Source organism: Mesoplodon mirus (assembly GCF_964341445.2).
Source record: "Mesoplodon mirus genome assembly, chromosome: 10".
NCBI classification, from domain to species: Eukaryota; Metazoa; Chordata; class Mammalia; order Artiodactyla; family Ziphiidae; genus Mesoplodon; species Mesoplodon mirus.
Genome location: NC_138986.1, coordinates 28,440,345 through 28,465,033, shown reverse-complemented (window position 1 = coordinate 28,465,033; position 24,689 = coordinate 28,440,345). Strand labels below are relative to the sequence as shown.

The window sequence follows — 24,689 nt, the reverse complement described above, 5'->3', positions numbered from 1 at the left end:
TGGTTCTTGGCAATTAATGGTAAGAAGAACCATAACCAAAAAAGTCAACTAAAGACTTTAGAATGCAAGAGGGAAAAACATCTATGAACACACCAGCTCTTTTAAAAACCAAAAAAAGTGAAAAGGAAAAATGGTCATTTTAAATGTCTTTTGTATTTTATATCATTTAGAAGATAATTACATTATTTCTATTCCTAAACTATCAATGCTCTTAATCATAATGCAAGTAAAAATGGCTTTGCACTTCAAAACCGGTATTTGAACCGGAAAATAAACCAAAAAAACTTAGCATACCTGAGCTACCAAGACAGCAGTCAGTCAATAAACAGCAGCTGGTGCAGAATATGCACTTAGTGCAAACAATTGCTGTCACTAGGAATGTATCCGTGAACAAGCAGGCACTTGTCTACCAAGGGCCAATGGCCAAGGGTAGAAGGGACAGTGGGTCTTCTTGGTTCCAGTCTCTGAATCTCAGAGATCTCAGTCAACAGGACAAGAGCATGTCAGATACATGCCTGACAGACCAGTAGCCGTGAAAATGGAAATAGGGAGACATTTAAAAATTGTTACCTTCCCTATCATCCTGTAATACAGAAACTTTTTCCCCTAAAAAAAAAAATCTCATAAATAGTAGTTACAATCCTGATCAGCCAACAAAGGGAGATCTAGTTCACTCTACAAGATCTGCTATATGGCTTAAAAAGTATATTTCCACTTGAAAATTAGTTTGTTATAAAAGAAGGTAATATAACAGTAACACTGTTCAACTTCAATATGGATTAAACAAGTATTTGTGGATTCATGAGCAAAGGGACCACTTGTGTAGCATTTAATCTATCAGGAATTATTGTCAGTTCCAAACAAACACTTAGAATACAATTCACTTCTAAACTGGAGACTGCCTACACTATATAAACCTAGTTGATGAGTCATAGACTAATAGTTCAAAATTACTAAAATGTTTGATTAAGGTTCAAGACTAGAAAAACAAAATCAGCAGTTGGAGTAATTCAAACTTTAAAATCAAGCATAAAATATAACTTGTGATTTATATTATCTAAGCATCAGTATGATATGCACTGAAATCTGCAATTAAAAACAAAAACTGAAGACATCACAAGAAAGTGTTTGGTCAAGAACAATGAAGACACAGGCTGGCTTAAGTTTTCCCACCAAAACACTGGATATAAAAACATCATACACAACTAAAAAGATTGGAATGTCATTCTGAAAATAAACAAGAAACAAAAAAAAATTATCAAATGCACAGTAAAGTAGCTGTGAGAGAAAAATATTTCTTTACTGGGAAAATACAGCTATTTTATTCTCATTAAGAAATAACATTTTATATATTTTTTCCTGCAAGAAATAACTAATAATATAAAAACAGCATCTTCTTAGGCAAAAGACCCTAAATTCCTAATTAGCAATATTCCTCGGTATTCCTAATTACTGGAAAATACAAATTAAAAATTCAAGTTGGCCAGCGTTATCCTTAGCATTAGTAATTTCTTTCATTCTACTGATTTCTTTAAGGCAGCGGTTCTCAAGTAGAAGTAACCCATCATAATCAACTGGGGACCATTTTGAAAATACACCTTCCCAAGTGTCATCACTCAGAGACTGATTTCACCATATCTGGAGTGAAACCACAGTACCTGTGTTTTGAAAAACACTCCCCCAGTGATTCTGACTGCTAGTTGAGGATGACTGCTTTAAGGGATGAATTACGTACTTGTTCTACTGACTAGAAGAGCTCTTATGTGGCCTGCCATTGCTGAAATTTTGTCATTATAGCACATAAAGCTGTCAGTAGCAAAGAGGAAAACTCCACATTTCATTACTTATAGTAAAAAAAAAAAAGTGAAAGAAATCTGATAAGATTATCTATTCAAAGAACATGCAACCATACTTGAAAAGACTTTATATATATTTATTTTAAAGTGTTCATTTAGCACAAATGGTTTTGAAAATGTATAAAAATAATTTATGTATTAATCCATCTTTAATATGTACATGGTCCCTTAAAAGGATTTTCATTTCATTATCATGAAAAATGTATTTCAACAACCCCCACAGTATTATTAAAAGTCAGAAATTTTAAGATTTTCTAATAGAAAAGTTCTAGTACTCACCTGCAGAAAAATAATGAAACTGGGAATGATTTCACTAATATTTTAAAATATAATACGGTCTCAGCTATGCTATGCCACAAATAAGAAAAATCTTCATCACTAAGCCTAATAATCCCAAGTGGTGGCATTTTCATTTAAGAACAAAGCACAAAATTATTTTATAAAAGAAAATGTCTCATTGTAAAAACTTATAAAGCTGAATGCTTTAAACAAAAATAGCTGCGGTTTGATTTCACAATATCAAGTTTCCATAAGCACTTTGTAAACATACACCCATTGTAGGCTATCAACTTAAAGCCAATTATCACTAAAAGAAGACAGAGTATAAAAAAAAAATTTCAGTGCAAAAGTACATATCAACTGACGTTATCAACTGACTTAAGACAATTTTAATACAAAAATCACAACTTAAATCCCATAATATAAAGTAATCCTATAAAGACTAATTTAAAAGAAAAAGCTCTACAACAGTTATTAAGTTTTCCTTTTGTTACTATTCTCTAGTAAAAGCTTTCTTTTGATTAGCTTTCACAGTGTCATCAGGAGATGCTGATTTGAAGTCAAATGGTGTTATTGTTAGAAGAGGACTTATTTCTTTGTCCTTTACGTCTCGAACTTGTCTACTATAAAGAAAAGTCTTATAGAGGTTAAGGGTGCGTCGCTTGCAGCTTTTCAATGGGTAACGAAGACACAGTGTTGCAGCAAAAGCTGAAGGTCTGGCAGCAAGGGCCTTGGTCCAAGAGACAGAAAAACGTGGTTTCCTAGTCAGAGAGCCTTTACTGTTTTTCTTATTATCCTCAGAAGAATTGGAACTTTTCCCTAATTTTGAACTTAGAACTTTAGTTCCTGGTATTGGAGCAACAGATTGGTCTACTACAGGTTTTGGAACAAAATCTGGGGCTTTTATGAGGACACTAAGATCGATATTAGAATCTATTCCAGGTGACCTCATTTCACATAAACTGAGCATACAGGAATCTTTCTTAATCTGAGAGTTGTCTATATCAATTGTTTCTGCAATCAAATCAGAAAGTGACAAATTCTCAAGGTCTCTTGTTGGAGAAGCTTTACAAAGTGCCAAAGATGACAGAGATCCTGTTAATTCTGATATTCCAGTCGAAGACTGATACCGATTTGCTAGTTGTGACAAGGGAAAGGATCCCAAACTTAGATCTGTGAAACTGGCAGATGGTTGGTTACAAAGATCAGATAAAGTAAAGCATTGGCTTGGATTGTTCTCTTTGTGCTCCTGAAACAGTTCAGCTAAGGATGGACTTTCACATTGGGAAAACTGCAAGTTGTCATTTTTTAATATGCAATTCTTGGTGCTTTGTTCAACTGAAGAAACACTTCCAACTTCAGTCATTTTACTAGCATTTAAATTACCAACAGACATATTTTCCAATGAGCTAGTTAAGAGCAAAGGATTATTTAAACTTCCTAAACTGTTTTGTACTGGAATGTTTTGCAAATCAGGTACTGAATTATTTTGAATAAATAAAGCGTTATTAGGTGTTGTGCTCTTTATCATCAAGGATTTTAAATCTGGTATTCCTTTGAACGCAGAATCATCTTTGGAAATACATTCAGATGCATGAGGTCTTAACAAATCAGCATCTAGACTCTTTGAAAGTAGACTCTCCAGACTATCTGTGGATGATAATCTGACTGATGGCTGACTTTTACAAGAATCTCTTGGCATATCATCAATTAGGTCAGCTAGCGACAGCTCTTTTGTTAACTTACATGATTCTAGTTTCTTTTCACTTTTAGGTCTGTCAAGTTTCTTTTTTTTATGGAGTAAATAGTGACTTGGTACAACCGAAGAATTATGATATAATCCATACTTTGCTACTGGGCCAGAAAAATCAAAGGGTTTGCTACTGCAATCCAAATGGTTTGCAGATTGAAGACAAGAGCTTTGAACATTATCAGCTGAAACTTCAGAGGAAGATAATAAGACTCCTTACCTTACAAGAGCCATTAATTTTCAGATGAATAGGTTCACATATGCAGAAGACAGTCACAGCAACCAAAAGGAAACATGAAATGAGGCATTTAATTACTAAATGTTTCTTTTGATTATGGCATGAATAAAGTGACACCTGATCATTATTTAATAAAAAGCGAACATTCTAAAAAAAAAAAAAAGGATTTTACCTTCCTTTAACCATCTTAAGTGACCTTCATACTTTGTTCACTGATATATACAAAGGTAATTACCAAGTTAGTCAATGTTCTAATTTTCACAAATTTTATAAATGTGAGGTTTTAAGATACTTAAATTTTAGTCAGGATTGTCTCAAATTCAAAACATTTAAAAAACCAATGGAAAGAACTAGGTTCATCTTCTGTATTTTTAATGTATTAAAAACATGCAAACAAATAATACCCTATAATTTCTACTGTGATCTGGGATAAACTATTAATATAGATGACACATTACAGACTCATTCTCATATTACTGGACAGTTAGAAGTGCATCCCACCCCCCACCAAAATAAAAAAACTTTTAATTTACATAAAAATGACCCGTATTTCATAGTAACAGACTGTATACAATTTCGCTATGGCAAAAGTCTAGTCTTTAGGTTATGAGAAATATCAACCCAGTTAACAAATCACCATGCTCCTACTGACAGGCATCATACCAATTAATATAATTGGTTCCCTTCTCTTGTGGACTAAGTTCTAAATTTAACCCCAAATACTAAAATTTAAAATTAAAGATCTGGCTATGAAATGAAAGAGTGGTAGAATTATAATACTTAGGATATTTATATAAAAGTAAATTATATTCATAAAATGTTATAACCATAAAGGGATTTTTTGACATTGTCTGGCTATTAATTTCTATCTCCTGACCCATTAAAGTTAAAAAAAAAACCAATAATAAAAAGCAAAAAGTGTTCTGTCTTGCTGTTATCTAATTTTATTCCCCTTATATTCTGTTAGGTACAAGAACAAGCAGGGAAATAAAAAAAAACAGGCTTTAACAGAGTGAAGGGAAAGCAGTCATTGAGCTTAAAAATTCACAAACTGGAAAATCAATTAATAATTAAGAATTATTGTAACATGCAAAATTTTCTGCCCATTTCTCTTAACAGCTCAATCAAATCAAAGCCTCTTTCAAAGCATTAACTGTAAAACTAAAAGAGAACAAGTAAAAGCATACCTTTTGCTATCTTTCCTGTAGATATTGCTCCCTCACTCTTGACCTTCAAATTCTGCATTTTATCTTGCTCCAGAACCACTGACAAAGCCTTTTGCACATCAAACTTGTTCTTCAGAACTGCTTCAATCAATATGTCATCTGGCACAGCATCTCCAAGTACCTCCCTCATGTGATCAAGGCATGAAAAAAGACGAGCTAGAACAGACAACAATAATTAAAAGCTATACTAAGTGGTGTCATGAAAGAACCCTCAATCTTCAAAACTGAAAAAAGGATTTGAAACTATAGTAGGATGTTCAACTCATTTTTCCTTGGCAAAAATTACAGTGATTATATTTTTATCCACAATATACCTAGCTTCCCTTACCAGAGGAACAATTTCAATAATTAAGAAATCACTACAATAAATGTCTCCAAAGTAATATTGACTAATCCTTGAAAAAAGCGTAAATTGTATACACTAAAATCTATTTCAGTCAATGAGGATGATGAGGTCTATACTGATGATTTTTTACGTGTGTAGAAAGGGAGGGTTAATTATGAAAATATTTCTAACTAGTTAGTGAACCCAGTTAATCACTAAGTATATTTCTTAAATTTCTTGCATTACTACCTTAATTATTAAGTACTTTCTATTTCAGACTAACTTCAGTTCTACTCAGCCAACTAAAATCATCCTTAACAATGCTTTAAAAATGGGCAAGATAATTTGGCATAAAAATGCCACAAATATTAGGAAATCCAATAGATTAAGGAAAGAATGGACATTTCTTTTTTTTTTTTTTTTTTTTTGCCACACCACACAGCATGTGGGATCTTAGTTCCCCAACCAGGGATCAAACCTGCGCCCCCTACCATGGAAGCATAGATTTCCAGCCACTGGACTGCCAGGGAAGTCCCTGGACATTCATTTTAAACACAAAAATTTGAATCTGGATGTCTAAAATCTTTAAGGATTTTTATTTTCTGATGACTATGTTATTATAAAAAGTAATTACTAATAACATTCAATAATGATGTAAATTCCATGAGAGCAAAGGCTTTATATCCCTAGATCCTAAAATAGTACCTGGTACCTAAGGGCCACGAAATAAAAATACATGAATATATTAATTTATATTTGTATAGAAGTTGACAATTTTCAAAATATTAATACATATATATGCATTATACATATACACATATGTATATATATCCTTTGTAATCCTCACAGTAACTCTATGACTTAGATATATCAAATTCTAAGTCATAAAGAGAAGAGGACTGAAAATCATGGCACTACTAAGTTTAGCAGTAATCAAAACATAACTCAAGTTTTCAGACTCCTTAATCCAGGGAAACCAGTTCACAGAATGCACTGTACATTACATTTTTACATGCTTACATACTGAACAAGGAATCTACTAGCAATATCCTTTATTTATTTTTATTTATTATTATTATTTTTTTTGCAGTACGCGGGCCTCTCACTGTTGTGGTCTCTCCCATTGCAGAGCACAGACTCCGGACGCGCAGGCTCAGCGGCCATGGCTCACGGGCCCAGCCGCTCCACGGCATGTGGGATCTTCCCAGACCGGGGCACAAACCCATGTCCCCTGCATAGGCAGGCGGACTCTCAACAACTGCGCCACCAGGGAAGCCCCAATATCCTTTCTTTTAAAAAACAGAAGTGTTTAATACTTTTCCATTGCTCCCTTTTTTAATTATTAAAAATAAATTCTCAAATATTTGGGTAATTCTGCTTTGCTTGAGACCAAAATTAAGTATAGGCTAATAAGCTAAACTTGAAAAATTATACCTATTTCATAAATACATGAATTACTAAAACTGGAACAGAATACTTAGTATATAGCTAGCATCAGGGCCTCTTCTAATTAATTATAGCAACTGTTGTCTATACATACACAAAGAGTAGACATAAAGAGCAGGCTGTCTTGGTTCATATCCTAATGCTACTTACTAGCTGGTGCAACTTCAGCCAAGTAACTTTGTGTCTCATTTTCTTCCCCTGTAAAATGAAGACAATACCTGGCCTACCTCATAAGGTTGTTAATGAAGACTAAATAGGCAATTACCTGAACAGCACTTAGAACAATACCCGGAAAGCAGTTAGTAGAGGTTAGCTACAATCATTATTATTGTTATCATGCAATTACTCACATATGTCAGGTGGGAATGATTAACTTTCATTCTCAAACATAACTCTGAATTTCATACCTCCTTAATCATTCTGAGGCACAGCAGAGAAAGTATAAGACTTCAACTTTATTCCTACCCTCTCCCCCCACAATGACAACTATAACACATTCTTTAAAAATATAATCGAAACTATCAAGGAATTTATACAGCAGCTCCTCTACAAACTTTTATCCAGATTGACAAATGTATTTGCCGAGTTGATGAATTTTTTTATTCTCCGTTGTTTCCCTTTCCACTTTCTAATTTTGTATATTTGTGCTTTCTCCATTTTTCTTGATTTGGGTAGCAGCTGACATATATTTTACCAATTTATTCAAAGATCAGCTCTCAGATTCATATACTCCCCCTTTCCTGTTTTTAAATTGTTATAAATTTTCAAGTTAAAAACATTTCTAGAACAAAGCCACACTCCACAGAAAGAGCAAATCAGCTCAGCCCTGCTCACTACCAACGGATGGCATTACTGTTATACCTGGTGATTTTAGGTCTACTACATTGTTCATCAATCTATAGCTTGAGTAGTATGTTTGAAACAATGTCATATTTGAAATTTATTTATAAAAGGCAAAAACCAAAATATAAAATATCTTTGTTAAAATGTTTAAGAGAACTAAAAAGAAGCAAACTCAGAACCAATGCCATTACCATTTACGAGTTCTACCTTGAAACTTAATTTACATGACTGTGACCAATCAGGACACTGTATAGTATTACTTCAGACTTAAATTTTTTTTTTTTAATAAAAACCAGACTTTTGGAACCTAACATTTTGCAAGGAAATGAGCTTCTGTAATCTAACCATAAGCTCTACATAGAGCTTATGAAACAATAAATATTGCTAAAAGAAAACAAATCATTGAAGTTTCTGTCCTAAGGAGATTTCAATCAAAAATTCCAGTTATTACATAACAGCCACACAATTTTTCAACCATACAGTTAACCATCTAGTCCTCACAAAATATAATAAAATGTAAATGTTCCTTGAAGATATAAGATATAATGGTAGTTCATACCATTACTACCCATGATCATTATTATGAACAATAAAATTGATAATTTCCAGTAAACTGATTATTAATCATTTTCAGATAAGAAACATAGATAGACTACTTTTTACTATACCTTGATCAATTCCACTTAGCTGATGGTTCAAAAGAGAACTGGAGGGTTCTTTCAAATCTTCATAATCATATTCTTCTACAGGTTCAACAACTGAAGGTTTGTCACGTCGTGAGTAAATAAACTGAGCAGCTAGAATATACAATGATTAAAGAATGCTGTACTATAGCCATTTCCCATTAACTTTTTTCTTTAACAACAGTTAAAATAAAAATCAAAGATTCTGACCTACCACCTACAGTCATTTGCCCACATTTATAATAATGGATGAAAACAAAAAAAAGACAAAACATATCACACCCAAATTCTGCTCAAATGTCCTTACTAACCATTCACTAGCCTCTTATAATTGTCTCCCTTCTTTCCTTCTATCTCATAAACACTGAGCTTACTTTCTCCACAGTTTTCAAAAATTATCTTTCCTAATATCTCATCCTTGCCTACTACTCCATCTTCCCTGAAATTGTTTCTTTGATACAAATACTTTAAACCTCATATCAAATTTGTTCATTTGCATAATTAAGAAAATACCAAAAACAGACTAGATTTTCACTTTCCAAGAACTACTAATTTTGCCTGAACCCAAGAGTTGACCAAAATCATAGGCCTTAACTTTTTTTTTCTTTAAAGATTTTTTTTTTTGATGTGGACCATTTTTAAAGTCTTTAGTGAATCTGTTACAACATTGCTTCTGTTTTATGTTTTGGTTTTTTGGCCACAGCGCATGTGGGGATCTTAGCTCCCCAACCAGGAATCGAACCTACATCCCCCTGCATTGGAAGGCGAAGTCTTAACCACTGGACCGCCCAGGAAGCCCCCAAAGGCCTTAACTTTCAAACAGTTTATACTTCAATCATACACTGAGACTGTATATTAGTGTCATATACCTAACTCTGACTTTCAGACAGAAGTCTGTGCTACTCTGCAGTATTGGCAGTGTCATTACTCAATATATAACTGGGCATTATATTTTTCATTAATAGGTAGAAAGACAAAATATCTAAGTGCCAACAGATGCTTGAGTATCATACATGAAATACGTGTGAGCAAAGGAGAGAATATTCATGAATGCCCTAAGTGTTCACTCTTACACGTCAACTGGATGCCCACTGAACTCAAGTCCTGGAGAATGTGTTCAATTGCCAAGGAATAAAATTAAAGAATAAGTTTAAGAAGGATAAAAACATCAATACAGTATTCTAAAGGCAAGGTGTTATCAAGGATTTTATATTATTTAGCTTTCTGGAAGTGCACATAACATGTATGTCTATTGCTCACAGTTCCCACATTTGACTTTTGTGCATGCTTTCAGGAAGGCACTATCCATGAAAGGGAATCTCTAACTGCATTCAAAATGTATAGATAACACATATATAGACAATAGAAAATACTATGACTTAAGGGTAACACCTATACTCAGAAGGTCATGGCGTAAGTGCTATTTATTTATAGTATAAATCAATGATGGCCTTACAGATTAGCAGGAAAGGCAAAAAAAGAAAAGGTAATGACATATTTTAAAAGCCAAATGAGTAGTACAGATGACAAGTGCTACAGAAGCACAGAAGATTAAGTAATCACTGAAGACTAGAGCAGTTACAATAAAGAAGGCAAGAACGTCAGAAAAACTGAAGAAGAGGTGGAAGACAACCTGAACAAGGAGAACAGAATAAGAGAAATAAAGAGCAGTTGAGAGAATTCAATCTATTCTGCTATAACGCATGTTTCCTAAACACAAACTAGTTTATACCAAATGGTCAACAGGGGAATGATGACGGTAACGTTCAAGTTGCTTTGGTTTATGAGATTTTCCCCCCAACACTTTCCAATGCAAATACAAAGTTCAGTAACACCAACCATAGAACATTATACTGTAATTGGAATTGTACTTTAATGCCAGATAGCCCCACATTCTTCCTCTTGGCTCCATTTGGCCATGTGTCCTGTTTTGTGCATGCTTACCGCTTGGCTCTCTAAGACCTGTGAGTATTTTGCCTTTGCAACATTAGTCATTAGTTTCAACTCTTCCTTACACCTCTATCAAGCTTTCACCTTTTTGTTAAATGTAAAGTCCCATATATATTGGAATATATCTTTATTAGGAAGTTAATGTCACTTTCCAAATGTGCAAGCATTTTTATTAGATGATTATTGGTTTTATTAGTATTGATACTTTACGGGCTGAGTGGTCTGTCATGATCCTATTTTTTCCAAGAGGTTTTGCTATTTTTTAGTATACAATTTTAAAGACCACAAGGTTTTTCAAAAATGTACATACTATGCTATATATATATATCACTATTTTCCCTCCCTCTTGTGCAAGTAAAATACAATACTGCCATTTATAAAGGAAACATGGTTAAACAGCAGGAAAAATATCCTGTTCCACAGATTTTCTAAGACGACCATTTTTTTCATATGTTAAAAATCTCAGAATGAGGGATGTCTTACAATCAAATGGCATCTTAGTATTATGTAATACTTAGACTGACAGCTGATTTTTTTTAAGTGGTACGTAAAATAACAATATGTCTTACAATCCATGGCATTTTAGATACAATAAAATGTGGTAGCGTTAAAAATGTAAACCAGGTCATTTTGTGCCTGATGATTTTCAAACTACTTTCGTGGCTGTAATTAACTATTCAGTTTAGCCTAAAAGTAACAAATATACTTTCCCCAACTTTCTCTCATAGCTCTGAACTGTGAGGAAAAACCTAAGACAAATCAAAAATTAAGTGAGAGAAGAAATCAGATACGTCCGTGAACAATTTTCACTTAGGAAATATTGACAGGGAAAAAGGAAGTTATCAAAATCCAGGCTTCTACTCTACCCCCAAGGAGGTATTCTTCTTCCTGGGGGCTTTTCCTACCCCCTCCCACACACAAATCCAACTCAGAAACTGTGGCCATTGTTTTAGAAGTAAATGATGGTTGGATTTGCCCAGGAGTGCAGAGGGATGGTGGGTAGGAAAATTCCCCAGGGAAAGTAGCTGCTGGGGAAAAAAGAAGCATCCAGATCTCGGAAGTTGAAATGAGAGCCAAAAGGCAACAAATATGATTAAAAAAAAGAGTGAGAGAAAAGCAATGGAGAGAAAAGGATAAATATAAAATGCTCTTCTTTTCTAAAAATTTAATCACAAACTTTGACAGAAATGCTTTCTGAAAAATTGGACACCCATAGTGACTTTTACAATTTAAAGCATTTTGATAAACATAAAAATTCAGAGAATTCAAAACCTAACTCCTGCAATTGCCTAATATTGCTTCCTAAACATCTTAAAATAAAAATCATGTGAGGCACTCATTAAAGATACAGCTTTCTAGGCTTCTTCCCCTGGAGATTCTGGTTAAGTGGTGTTGGAATGGGGCAGGGAATCTCTATTTTTACAATTACTCCCAGCTGATTGGTATTCATCAGGGAAGGTAGGAAAGAGCCTACAAGTCTCCCCTTTCATCTGTCCCAGATGTAGTCCACTTTGTATACTGTCATCAGTTACTTTCCTAAACATGACCCCCTTAACTCAAAAACCTTCAATAAGCTAAAACTACACACCTAAAATTAAAAACCGTCTTCCACAATTTGGCTATTTCCTTTCTGAGCCCTCTTTGTGCTGCAACTGCACTAATCATGTGAGTCTTCCCAAACACGCCTCACTTAGAGGCCACTGCTCAAGCACTGTTGTTTCCTCTCTAGGATGCCATTCTTACTCCCAAATTTACCAGTCCCAATCCCACCTCCTTCCAGAAGCCTTTCCAGACTCCTTCAGGCAGGACTACTTCTTTACCCACCACACTGTCATTTGAAGGGAACTTTTAAACAAGCTTCCTTACATGTTAATTGATGCTCAATAAATTAACATGGAATGGACTGAATACGGTTAACTACTGTTAAATTAATCATACAAGGAGGCCATGAGACTGAAGTGGCTCTAATGCCTTGGTTGCAAAGGGAAAACCAATCCAGAGTCAATTCCTGCAAAGGCCTCAGGATTAAGAACAACCAATCACAGAAAACCAACTACTCTCCCCCAAATAATGTAATGCGTTAAGCTGTAGCCAACCAAATAATTCCCTTGCTTTGCTTCATGTATTCTCTATAAAAACCTTGCCCCAGCTCCTGCTGGTGGAGTGCTCCTAACCACTTCCAGTTTGGAGCTACCTGATTCAAACTGATATCTGCTCAAATAAACTCTTAAAAATGTTAATATGCTTCGGTTTATCTTTTACCACTTCTAATTATATTACTTGAAACAAGATTTATAACTGTTCAAAGTTTTATTTATAGGCTCCAGCTCCCTAATGTATGTTCAATATTCAGCAACAAAGTCAATCTTTCTAAAGAAAAAAAAAAGCTATAACATTTAGAAATCACCTTTCCATCGAGAAAACTGTGTTTAGTAGAGTTTAAAAAATACATAATAAAATTTAGAGAAACTCCTATTAATTGATAGTCATTCAATTACCAGAATTCATTAGACCATGAATTCAATCATCTCTTCAATGACATTAGCTGCTTCTTTAAGAACAGAAAGTATCCTTCTAAAACTATTCATTTTTTAATTTAAAATTGCTTGGAAAAATATACCACTAAAGAGGAAAAGTGTCTGATCTGATATTACTACTACTTTATAGATGTTCTGAAAAATTTAAAAATCCAAAACTACATGGTTTTGTTAAAAATACCAGTTTGTCACAGAAGAAAGTCAGAACCATTTAACTATCTCCTGCTTTGATGAAGTCGGTTGACTTCCTGGAGTATACAAAGGTAACTCTCAAAGAGTCAGGCTGTCCTGAATATGAACCACAGACAAGACACATATCAAGGGCTGTGAGAGACAAGGGATCAACTATGACCTCAAGAAAGGTAGGCCATAAAAGCAAATCTCAGAAAAACACCTTCAGAATGCCTGACCCTGTGTAGTGTTAGCTCATTACTCAAGGTTAAGCATGATTTATTTAGACAAGCCTAGATAAATGAATGCATTAATCTGCAATATTAAGATATCTTTCAGTAGTCCCTCTCCCTAAGAAGGTTTCCTTGTGCAAGCCATAGTCAACCAACTTCCAAGTAGACCTTAGCTCCTGCAATTATCTCTTGAATCTATCTGCAAATCCCCTGCTGTCACCCCTGTCCTAAACAAATGGTTCTCAAAGCAGTAGCTGTGTCCCACCCTCAGAGTTTCTGACTATGGGGTGGGGCCCAGAATTACTTTTCGAACAAATCCTCAAGTAATGCAAATGATACATGGACCACATTTTGAGAACACAGTCCTGAAATATCCTCATCTCCTCTAGATTAGTATAATAGTCTCCTAACTACTCTATCTACAACCACTTATGTACCACCTTCAATCCAGTCTCTATTATATGAGATTTTTTTAAAAAACTCAAATCTAATTATCACACCCACATCACCTTCTCAGTTTCATGAACATGCCATGATCCTTACTTCACTTGTAATACTAGTTAGTGCTACCAGACATTACTTTGTCACATAGTCAACTGATGATAATGAACTGCAGGCACCCCAAAAGGTTAACCCATAGAGTTTTATTTAACACTGCAAATGACAAGTGCCTGGGAGGTTCCTTGGAAAAACTGAAATTTCTTTTATCCCTAATCCCTACAAAATATGGTCTTTTTGAATCACTGAATAAGAAGCTTTAAAGGAATGCTGATTAAGCCGCCTCTCAGCTTCTAACCCAGTCTCTTTACTCTGCTCTGTGACGCTGGGGTTGAAGTCTGCAAAGCACATTTCTTCTATGACAGCTGGCTCCCTTTTAGGATGAGCCAACAGGGAGATGCTAAAGGGACACTGGAAGGCTGGAAGAGGAACACACATGCTCCTTTCCTTTTTGTTTCTTATCTGGTCACCATCACCCCAGCAACACTTCATCTTGCAGAAATCATTTGTTCCAGTAACTGCAATTTGTATCAGTTTGCAGTTTTTCCCAAACTCCCAGAACCAGCTTCAACCATGACCAGACAGCCCGCTAGAATTCCCTCTTCAAAAGGCTGAAGCCCAGCTTCACAGTGTCCCTTCAGAGACACCAGCCACAGAGCAGCCCCTCCTCAGGTCTCAGTCCCAGCTCTACAGTCCCTCCTCTGAACTTCAATGGCAAAGCAACAAAGCAGAACCCTCTTGCTACACATCTAGGTCCCAGCTCAAAGGAGCCCCCCACCAGGCTCTAAAGGTTGGCTTCAACCTTGTCCATTGGTTCCCCTAGGAAATAGAGATGATAAATGCTTCCTAAAGTTACTACCTCCTTGATATTTTGGTTTGCATTTTTTGTCTCTAATACCTAGTTAACAACTTTTTACATTAGAATCTCTCTGGCAAAACAACTGGTGCAATTTCTATCTTCTAATAAAATCGTGACTGATAACAGTGTAACATTAAAGAAGAGAAGAAAGGCTCTGATTAGTTAGGCTAAATGATTAAAGTACACATAAAGAGCTAGATGCATTACAGAGTAATAAGTAACAGGAAAAAAGATGACAGGAAGAGTAGAGGTGCTATGACAACTTCTAGAGCACCTATGCCTTTATAAAGAAAAAGAAATTCTAAAAAGTCAGAAGGGACATACTTGGTCTTCAGAGACTAAGAGGAGGCATAAAGCAGGTTCACAAAACAGCTCAGGAGACGGTAAGTTATTAAAGACAAGGCACACTGATAGAAATTTTAATTACTATATTAAAGCTTTCAACTTGTGGAAAATGAGTTTTATGAATTATATTTATGCTGTACATAACTATATGTAATTGTACCCGCTTTTATGGCATAGTAAAATTTATCAAGGCATTTTAACCAACTGTTTATAGAGTAGGCTAAAATTTGAAAACAAACGCATTGTTAGGGAAATTAGTGAGAAAAAGGTCTGGATCAAAGACACTGTCTCTCATGTACCACAACGTTCATTGCAGCACTATTTACAATCCCCAGGACATGGAAGCAACCTAACTGTCCATCAACAGATGAATGGATAAAGAAGATGTGGCACATATATACAATGGAATACTACTCAGCCATAAAAAGAAATGAAACTGAGTTATTTGTAGTGAGGTGGATGGACCCAGAGTCTGTCATACAGAGTGAAGTAAGTCAGAAAGAGAAAAACAAATACCGTATGCTAACACATATATATGGCATCTAAAAAAAAAAATGGTTCTGAAGAACCTAGGGGCAGGACAGGAATAAAGATGCAGACATAGAGAATGGACTTGAGGACACGGTGAGGGAGAAGGGTAAGCTGGGGCAAAGTCAGAGAGTGGCATGGACATATATACACTACCAAATGTAAAACAGATAGCTAGTGGGAAGCAGCCGCATAACACAGGGAGATGAACTCGGTGCTTTGCGTCCAACTAGAGGGGTGGGATAGGGAGAGTGGGAGGGAGACACACAAGAGGGAGGAAATATGGGGATATATGTATATGTCTAGCTGATTCACTATGTTGTAAAGCAGAAACTAACACACCACTGTAAAGCAATTATACTCCAATAAAGACATTAAAATATACATATATATATATACATATATATATATATATAAAGACACTGCCTCTGCTGTAAAGAACATAGGAAATGTTTTTGTTATATGGTCACAAAGAAGAAAATTTTCAGCAAATGAGAGAGAAGATGCAGCTCTTACGTGGAATCCTACAGGAATTTGAACTCTAAATCACTTTGCAGTTCCATCAGAAGTATGAATTACATGTATTTGGTTTATTTACAGTAGATAAAGTACTCTATGAAGGGAAGTCTATGCATAACACTTCAGTGCTTCTAATATTCAAGATTTTCCTGGGAATATAAAATTAATTGCTGTCTGCCTTCAGAAGTTTTAGATTTTCATTATTGACTAAATTACCATTTTAGTCAATTCAGATTAATTGCATGCTGCAAAGAATATTGGAAATCCATAGTTTTCAGAGTTTTCTTCAAATTGTTTAAAGTCAAATGATGGAATCAAAATTTTAAATTCCATTTGTAAGTAAAGAAATTATTTTATATACCTTTAAAGTTCACATACAATTATCTTTCTAAATGGTACATAATATTACAGTCTCCTGGAACATGCTTGTCCTAGAATGACAATAACATTTACTTAACATTTTTAAATACCCAAATAATGAAAATCAAATTATTTTTAAAAATTCACCTGTTGATGGTGAAATACAATAATCATCCTCTACAGACTGGCCATAGAGATCATCATCTTCAAAATCTAAAATAAAAATACAAGAGATAAATTCACTTACAAGTTCTTTTTATATTCTTAGTTACTAATGAGGAAACATCTGAATTCTCTCCAAAATAAATTAAATTAAATTAATTGTTCATCTAAATTACAGGAACTTAGAATGTCCACTTTTCAAAAAAATTCTAAAAATTCCACCCAAAGTAGGTATTTACCGACTTTCTATATTTATAAAGACATACATGTTTTTAGATTTTTAAGCTAATTGAGTTTTAAGAAGTTTTTCCAAGTTTTCACTTCGTGTGATCAAAGAATAATCCCATACACCATGTACTTGAATTGTCCTTCCAGTATTAACAAAAATCTGAAATAAGCCTTCCATCCATTTTTTCACCAGATGCCTGCTCTAACCAAAACATTTATTTTCCATACAACTGACTAGCGCAGGGTATACAATCAGACCATGAAGGCAGTTTTTCTTCATGTAAAGCTAGGTAATGCACAAAACCCAGCTTATCCTAAACTCCCCTCTGCTCTAGCTAATTGGCCTTTTTTCAAACTGACTACAATATGCTCTTTGCCCAGATTTTCCTATGGCTGTTTCCTTCTCCTAGTTAAGGTTCCAGCTCAAATGTCATCTATTTCAGAAGTGTTCCCTGACCACTCCGGATAAAGCAGCAAGCCCTGCCTGCCACTTTTATTCTCTAGCACACTCCTCTAACTGAATGTCTTCAAAGCACCATACCTGGTTCACTCCATGGACTATAAGCTCCTTCAGGGCAAGACTGTCTAGACAACTACTTGACACATGCTTGGCATAAATTAATACTTGTTTTATTATAAATTAATGAATCAATCTATAAAAACCCACAAAGCACATAAACATGTTTACATAAGTGTATTTATTCATTCAACAAATACTAACACTATGCCAGGGGCGATCAGAGACATTTGGGGTACAAGACTGAGTGGCAGGCACATTCCCAGATCTCTACAAACCTAAAATCTAACAAGGGAAGACACAGGAGAAAACGAGCAATTACAAAACGATATTACGAGTGTTTGAGACATAAGAATACAGAATGATCTAGGAACACACATAGGAACAACAAAAACAGAATTGGGAGTGGGGTGGCTAGAGAAAGATCCCCAGGAATGTCATATTTTAAACCAATTCCAAAGGATAGTTAGCTAATTTCTGAGGGTATTCATGTAGCAGCAGCAGGAACAGCATGTTCAAAGGCTGAGACCAAATATTTATGGCAAAGAAAAATTACATAAATGCTACTATTGGATGAAAATGTGTAAATTTTTACACATTCAATAAATTATTAGATCACAATCCCGACTTAATAAAAAATTATTAGCAAATAAATGAGAAGCCATTCACAAAAAAATACATTTGGATATTAAAGACAACAAGAATCTTTTTACACTGGGTCAGTTTTTCAGTACTGAAATGAACCCTAAAAGTGTTACAGTATCAGAAGATAAAGAGAATTCTTTCCTGGGATTTTTGTAAAGTGGTTCTTTTCCTCAACAATATTTTGGAGTATTTACTGCACATAAAGCATTGTACTGGCTAATGGAGTAAATATAAAAATAAAGTATGGGCTTTGCCTTCCTGGGACTTTTATTAATTAGTAGGTGAGGCAGTCTTGTAAAGTACTACCCATATTACAGAGAAGAACACAATGAGAGTTAAGGAGAGGAACCAATAGATTTTGGAGCACAAAAATCTCTGTAATGAAAAAAAATTCCCTGTAATGAAGTTATATTACTTTTGAGAATTTTTAAATTATTATCTGAGAGAAGGGAAAGCTTAACTGAGAAGAGAGAAAAACTGGACACTTAAAATAAGTAGAACTTTCACAAGCAAGAAAAGGGGATGGACCTCCGATGCTATAGGAACAGCTTGGTTATGATGTCATCAACTGTTCCAAAGAAATCTGAAAACCTGATGTGGGGTGGCTAAGGTGAGAAGATACTTAGCACTCACTCCCTCAAGCCAAGCACCCCTCCTTCAGGATGCCTTCCTTCACATACGAGTTCTACTTAAAGCCCTCCGACTCATTCTGAACAGCTGTTCTCACTTAAGTAGCTCCCACAGCACTTCACAATCATCTGTTACTTGTGTATCTCCCTCTTTAAACTCCCTCAAACATCTTGCTGTTGGTCCCCAAAGCTCAAACAGTACTCCAAGCACTCAATGTTGACTGAGGACATGATAAATATCTATTAAAGAAATGCATAAGTAGTAATTAGACCTATTCGTGTCTTTTACAGCATATTTGCAAAAATATCTCCCAGGCTAAAGTCATTTCTCAGGTAACAGTGGTCCACAGGCAATACTTAACATCAGTGTGTAGGAACAAACACACAAGATTTACCCTGTAAATCTAACAGTTACAGCAGAACAGCTGAATGTAAGCATTAAGTCAATCCTTGTTTTACAAATAAGAAAGTTTCATGGGCCTGTTTGAAAGGAGGGTCGGGGAGAGAAGCTCGAAGTAGGAAAGTGTGTAGCCGACCTGGGGGGAAACAATGGGAGAGGTAATAATGCTTACGTGGGTAACTATCACCGGATCCCAACCTTTTCAAAAGTCCTTCCCATATGAGGCCCTGCAGCATCTCCCCTACCCTAAATAAAACCAATCCCAGAACGAAAAAATCACTACTTAAAACAACGCCATTCGGTGGAGCTCAGGCGTCCTGTAATTTTCTCCAAATGAGCCTCCTCTGAACGCCAGCCTGGCACCACTGACGAGAAACTAACATATGGAAGTGAGTGCCAACCGGCTGCGATCCCGGCTGGAACTATGAAAATGACGTCCCGGCATAACCCTGCCACCTACCTTCATCGTAGTTATAGCCTCGGACATTCCGATGCCTGGCCATGACGGAGGAGAGGGCGTTCGCCACAGCCGCTTACAAACTACCAGCTCAGATACTGACAAGACGCCAGCTGCGGCCTGGCGAACACCTATACGCCATCTTGGCTTCCGGCAGGCCTCAGCGCTGAGCGCCTGCGCACGCACAACGTCTTATCTGAGTACGGCAACCTCTCAGGGTCATTCGCCTCTCTGAGGACGCATGCGCACTCATGCTCACGGGAGGGGCGCGTTTCGGCAAGGCCGCGCCTACAGATAAATTGACTGACGGGGCTTTCGAGGGAGACGAATTACACCGCTTATAATTTGTTAATTGGGACTTAATATTTCGAGTCGGTATCCTTGACCTACGCCGGCGTTCAAGATTATTTTCCAAATTTGGTTTCTGATAATCTAGTGAAAAAGCTGACTGTGTGCTCAATAAGAGCACGAACCTTGTTTTATCCAGCTTTCATCTTTGCGGCCTACTTACGCGCCAATAGGCATTAACAAACTTGTATACGTTTGGTATAAGAATTAGTCCAAGTTTTAAGGCGAAAAAAAGACTCTTCATAAACGGGTATATTTTCATTGAGAACCTGGCTACAATAGGTCACCATGCATTTGTGTATGCAATTCGTGGTTTCATGTATGTGCTCCATCCTGCATTAATACCTCTAGTAAACACCTGTCTGCCCTTAGCCATGTAATGATTATCATCAGATCATAGAGGATTCAGTGAACATTCATTCAACACAGTAACATGCTAAGATTACTAAATATAGCTTCTTAGATACTGGCCTTAAATGGTGATGAATGTTGTTAATGAATAAATCTATAACCTATTATTAAGCGTCATTTCTTAGGTCACAAAGTGAATGATGCTATGTAAAAAATCAACCTCCTTATTTTACTGAAGAAACTACACTTTAGTTTTAGTTTTATATTTTTGAAGCGGTGATACATGAAATTCTAGAAATAAAAGCTTACTTAGCTTTTTATTATCCATAATGGAAAAAAATAATGATACAAATTCAACTCATATTTGTAAGTGGCTTGAATGGTAACTTACACATGTGTTTGAATGTGTCTAACCACCAAATGTTTGTTTTTAACTATCATTGCTGTTCAATGTAACTCCAAGACAAAATTTTACAGAAAAATAGTTGCTAATTTTATATGGCTTAAGTGCTTACTTTACACTTTTAGGTAATGTTTATGTTGTAGCCTGTTTCTTCGTCCGTAAAATGGAGATAGTAATAGTATGTAACGTACAGAGTTGTGAATAATTATCCTTGTAGAAGGATTTCACACAGACAAGACAAAGGTTTGGGCTATGGGTTGTAAATTGTGACTAGGAAAAGTATTCTGGGGGCAAGGGAGGGGCAGCAAAACTAGTGGAAGATAAGGGATGTTTCAGTAAGTTTGTACAAACCCATTTCAGCGTCAATTCCTAGTTTCTGTTGATAAGGATGGTATCTTATCTGTCTTCTGGTATAGGAAGGACAGTTTTCTCATAGGAAATTTTATGACCTGCTTTTAGGTGGAAAGGTAAAGGCCTGAGAGCCCTTCTTGATGTTTCTCAAGTTACTTCAATTCAAAATAATCAATATACCAAAGCATATTTTAGGGTGACATGCTCTGAACTCCTTAAGTACTCAGTAAATTCTAGTTCTCTACCCCACTAATTGGAAAGCTTTATGTTTATTTCTCTAGCACCCTAATGTCTGGCACTTTGAATGTTTGCTAAATAAATTAATGAATTTGAAAAGATAGATAAAATATATAATAGATATATCTTGCTATGAGATATTTAACAAATACCACAAACAACTATACAACTAATTCGTTTTCATATCAATTTTTAAAAAAAATTATAAGTGAAAGTAGCATAACTACCTTATAAAGTTTTTAACACCTTTATTGAAGAATCATTGACAAGGAATAAACTGCACATATTTAAAGTATACAATTTGATGAGCTTTGACATATATATTCACCAGCAAAACCATCAACCCAACCGAGATAATGAACTTATCCAGATTTGCAAAATTCCCTCAAGTATCTTTATTATCTCTCCCTCCTGCACCTTGCTGCCTCCTCACCTTGGCCTTAGGCAAAAAACTGATCACCTTTCTGTCACTATAGATATAGATTGTATTTTATAAAATTTTATATAGAGGAAGTCATATAATATGTATTTTTTCTTCTCTGGCTTCATTCACTCAGCATAGTAATTTTGAGATTCATCCATGTAGGTGCTTGAATCATGTACAGCTCTTTGTATGGACATAAACTTATTTATCCTGGGTCAATACCTAGGAGCAGAATGGTTGGATTATCAATATGATTTTATCTTTAGTTTTTTTTTTTTTTTTTTTTTTTTTTTTTTTTTTTTCTTTTTGTGGTATGCGGGCCTCCCACTGTTGTGGCCCCTCCCGTTGCGGAGCACAGGCTCCGGATGCGCAGGCCCAGCGGCCATGGCTCACGGGCCCAGCCACTCCGCGGCATATGGGATCCTCCCAGACCGGGGCACGAACCCGTATCCCCTGCATCGGCAGGCGGACTCTCAACCACCGCGCCACCAGGGAGGCCCAATCTTTAGTTTTTTGAGAAACTGCCAAACTGTTTTCCGAAGTGGTTGCAATATTTTACATTCCTACCGGCAACATAGTTCCATTTTCTTCACAACCTTGCCAGCAATTGGTATGGTCTAAAGATGTTATGTGTGTTTGACATTTCTGTATCCTCTTTGATAAAGTGTCTGTTTGAATCTTTTTTCAATTTTTAATGTCAATTTTAATTTTACTTTGCAGAGTTCTTTTTATATTCTGGATGCAATTTCTTTGATATATAATTTGGACATACCTCGTTCAATTTGTAACTGGCCTTTTCATTCTCTTAATAGTGTCTTTCAAATAGGAGAAGTTAGTTTTGATGAAGTTCAATTTATCAATTTTTTTAATAATGGATTGTGCTATTGATTTCATACATAAGAAACCTTTGCTTAACCCAAGGTTACAAAAATTTTCTTCTATTTTTAAATAAGTGTTATAGTGTTAGGTTCTACATTTAGATTTATGATCTGTTTTCAGTTGATTTTTGTATATAATGTAAGATTTGGATCAAAGATTTTTTTTATATCTATTTTCAATCGTTGCAGCACCATTGTTGAAAAGAAGGTCCTTTCTCCACTGCATTACATCTGCATATTTATCAAAAATCCATTGTTCATATATGTGTGGTCTATTTCTGGACTCTCCATTATGTTCCACTGACCTACTGATCTTTTGATCTAGCTTGACACCAATACCATGCTGTCATGATTATTGTAGCTTCAAAAATGTTAAAATCAGGTATTGTTAATCCTCCAAATTTCATCTTCTTTTTCAAAATTCTCTTAGCTATTTTAGGTCCCTGGCATTTCCATATGAATTTTAAAATGAGGTTATCAATTACTACAAATATTCTGGCTGGGACTCTAATATTTTGTTGAATCTATAGATCAATTTGGGAAAAATTGACATTTTAAACATGCAGTCTTTCAACACATGCACATCATATGTCTAATTTCTTTCAATAACGCTTTCTAGTTTTCAGTGACCTGTTTGCACAACTTTTGAAGGTTTAAGTCTAATTGTTCCATAATATTTTTATTCTATTGTGAATATTTTTTAATATCAAGGTAAATATATATAATTAAACTATTAAAATTAATAAGTTGTTTAGTACCATCGATACCCACAAAACTGCACTTATATATAATAAGAACAAACAGTAGGGAAATAAAAATTAAAAATAAATTAGCTATATTAGCATAAAAAATATCAAATACCTAGGATGAATATAGGAAAAATGGGTAAGCCCTATACTGAAACTAGAAAACATTGCTGAGAAAAATAAAGAAAATAACATTAAATGGAGAAATATACAATGTCCATGGATTGGAAGAGTCACTATTATTATGTTAAATGGAAGACATGTCAATTCCTCCCAAGTTAATCTATATTTGATATTATCCTAGTCAAATCCTACAAGTTTCTTGATGGAAATTGACAGATTCTGTAATAAAAATGGAGCTGCAAAGATCCTAGAATAGCCAAGACAATCTCAGAAAAGAATCAAGTTGGAGGACTTACACTATCACTAAGACTTGCTTTAATGCTATAGTAAGTACAACAGTGTGATACTGACAAAAGGATAGACAAATATACTATTGAAACACTGTGAAGAAAGAAATCACATGTGTGATCATCCAATTTACAACTGAGATACCACTGCAGTTTAGAAAGGAAGAGGATAGTCTTGTCAATAAGTTGTTTCACCACAACTGTAGAAAAAAAAACCAAACATAAGAGAATATCTTTAGAGCATGAAGGGGGGCAAAGATTTTTAATCAGGGCATAGAAAGCACTAACCATAAAAGAAAAGATTCATAAAGTGAACTTTATTAAAAGTAAGAACTTCTGTTCATCAAAAGACAACAAAGGCAAGTTGCAGCCTAGGAGAAAATACTTGCAGCAAATATATCTCACAAAGAACTCATATCTATAATATACAAAGAAACCTATGCACCCCCCCAAAACCCCAACAATTTAAAAATGAGTAGAAGTCCCAAAGAGGCACTTCACAAAAAAATAATATCTGTAATGGGCATTGAGCATCCTCAACGTCATCCATCATCAAAAAATGTAAATAAAATCATAATGGGTGTACCCCTACCAGAATGACTAAAATTAAAAGCACTGACAATTGTAAGGGTTGGTGAGGATGTGGAGCAGTTGGAAGTCTTATAGCTAGTGCATGTGCAAATTGGTATAACCACTTTGAAAACTTTCGTCAGCATTGCCAAATACTAAACATTTGTATGCCTTGTGACCCAGAAATGCCACATCTAAGTACAGACACCACAAAAATCAGTGCTTGTTTACAAGACTGTTTATATCAATTTTATTCATAATAGCCCCAAAATGTAAACAAACCAAAT

At 35.2% G+C, this 24,689-nt stretch overlaps 1 protein-coding gene across 5 annotated transcripts in view; it reads right to left on the bottom strand.

Annotated features, from left to right (window-relative positions):
• Positions 1 to 19,879, bottom strand: part of HBS1L (HBS1 like translational GTPase) — an 83,451-nt gene extending 63,572 nt beyond the window's left edge. The window contains exons 1-5 of one of the 5 annotated variants that reach the window (XM_082634218.1): positions 19,688 to 19,879; positions 16,794 to 16,859; positions 8,632 to 8,760; positions 5,311 to 5,505; positions 1,952 to 4,100 (exon numbers count right to left, since the gene is read on the bottom strand). In XM_082634218.1, coding sequence (XP_082490344.1) covers positions 2,629 to 4,100; positions 5,311 to 5,505; positions 8,632 to 8,760; positions 16,794 to 16,859; positions 19,688 to 19,730 — 1,905 coding nt within the window. In that variant the 5' untranslated portion in view covers positions 19,731 to 19,879 and the 3' untranslated portion in view covers positions 1,952 to 2,628. The other 4 variants (XM_082634217.1, XM_082634216.1, XM_082634220.1 and 1 more) reach the window with 4 other exon arrangements.
• Positions 19,880 to 24,689: the final 4,810 nt, after the last annotated feature.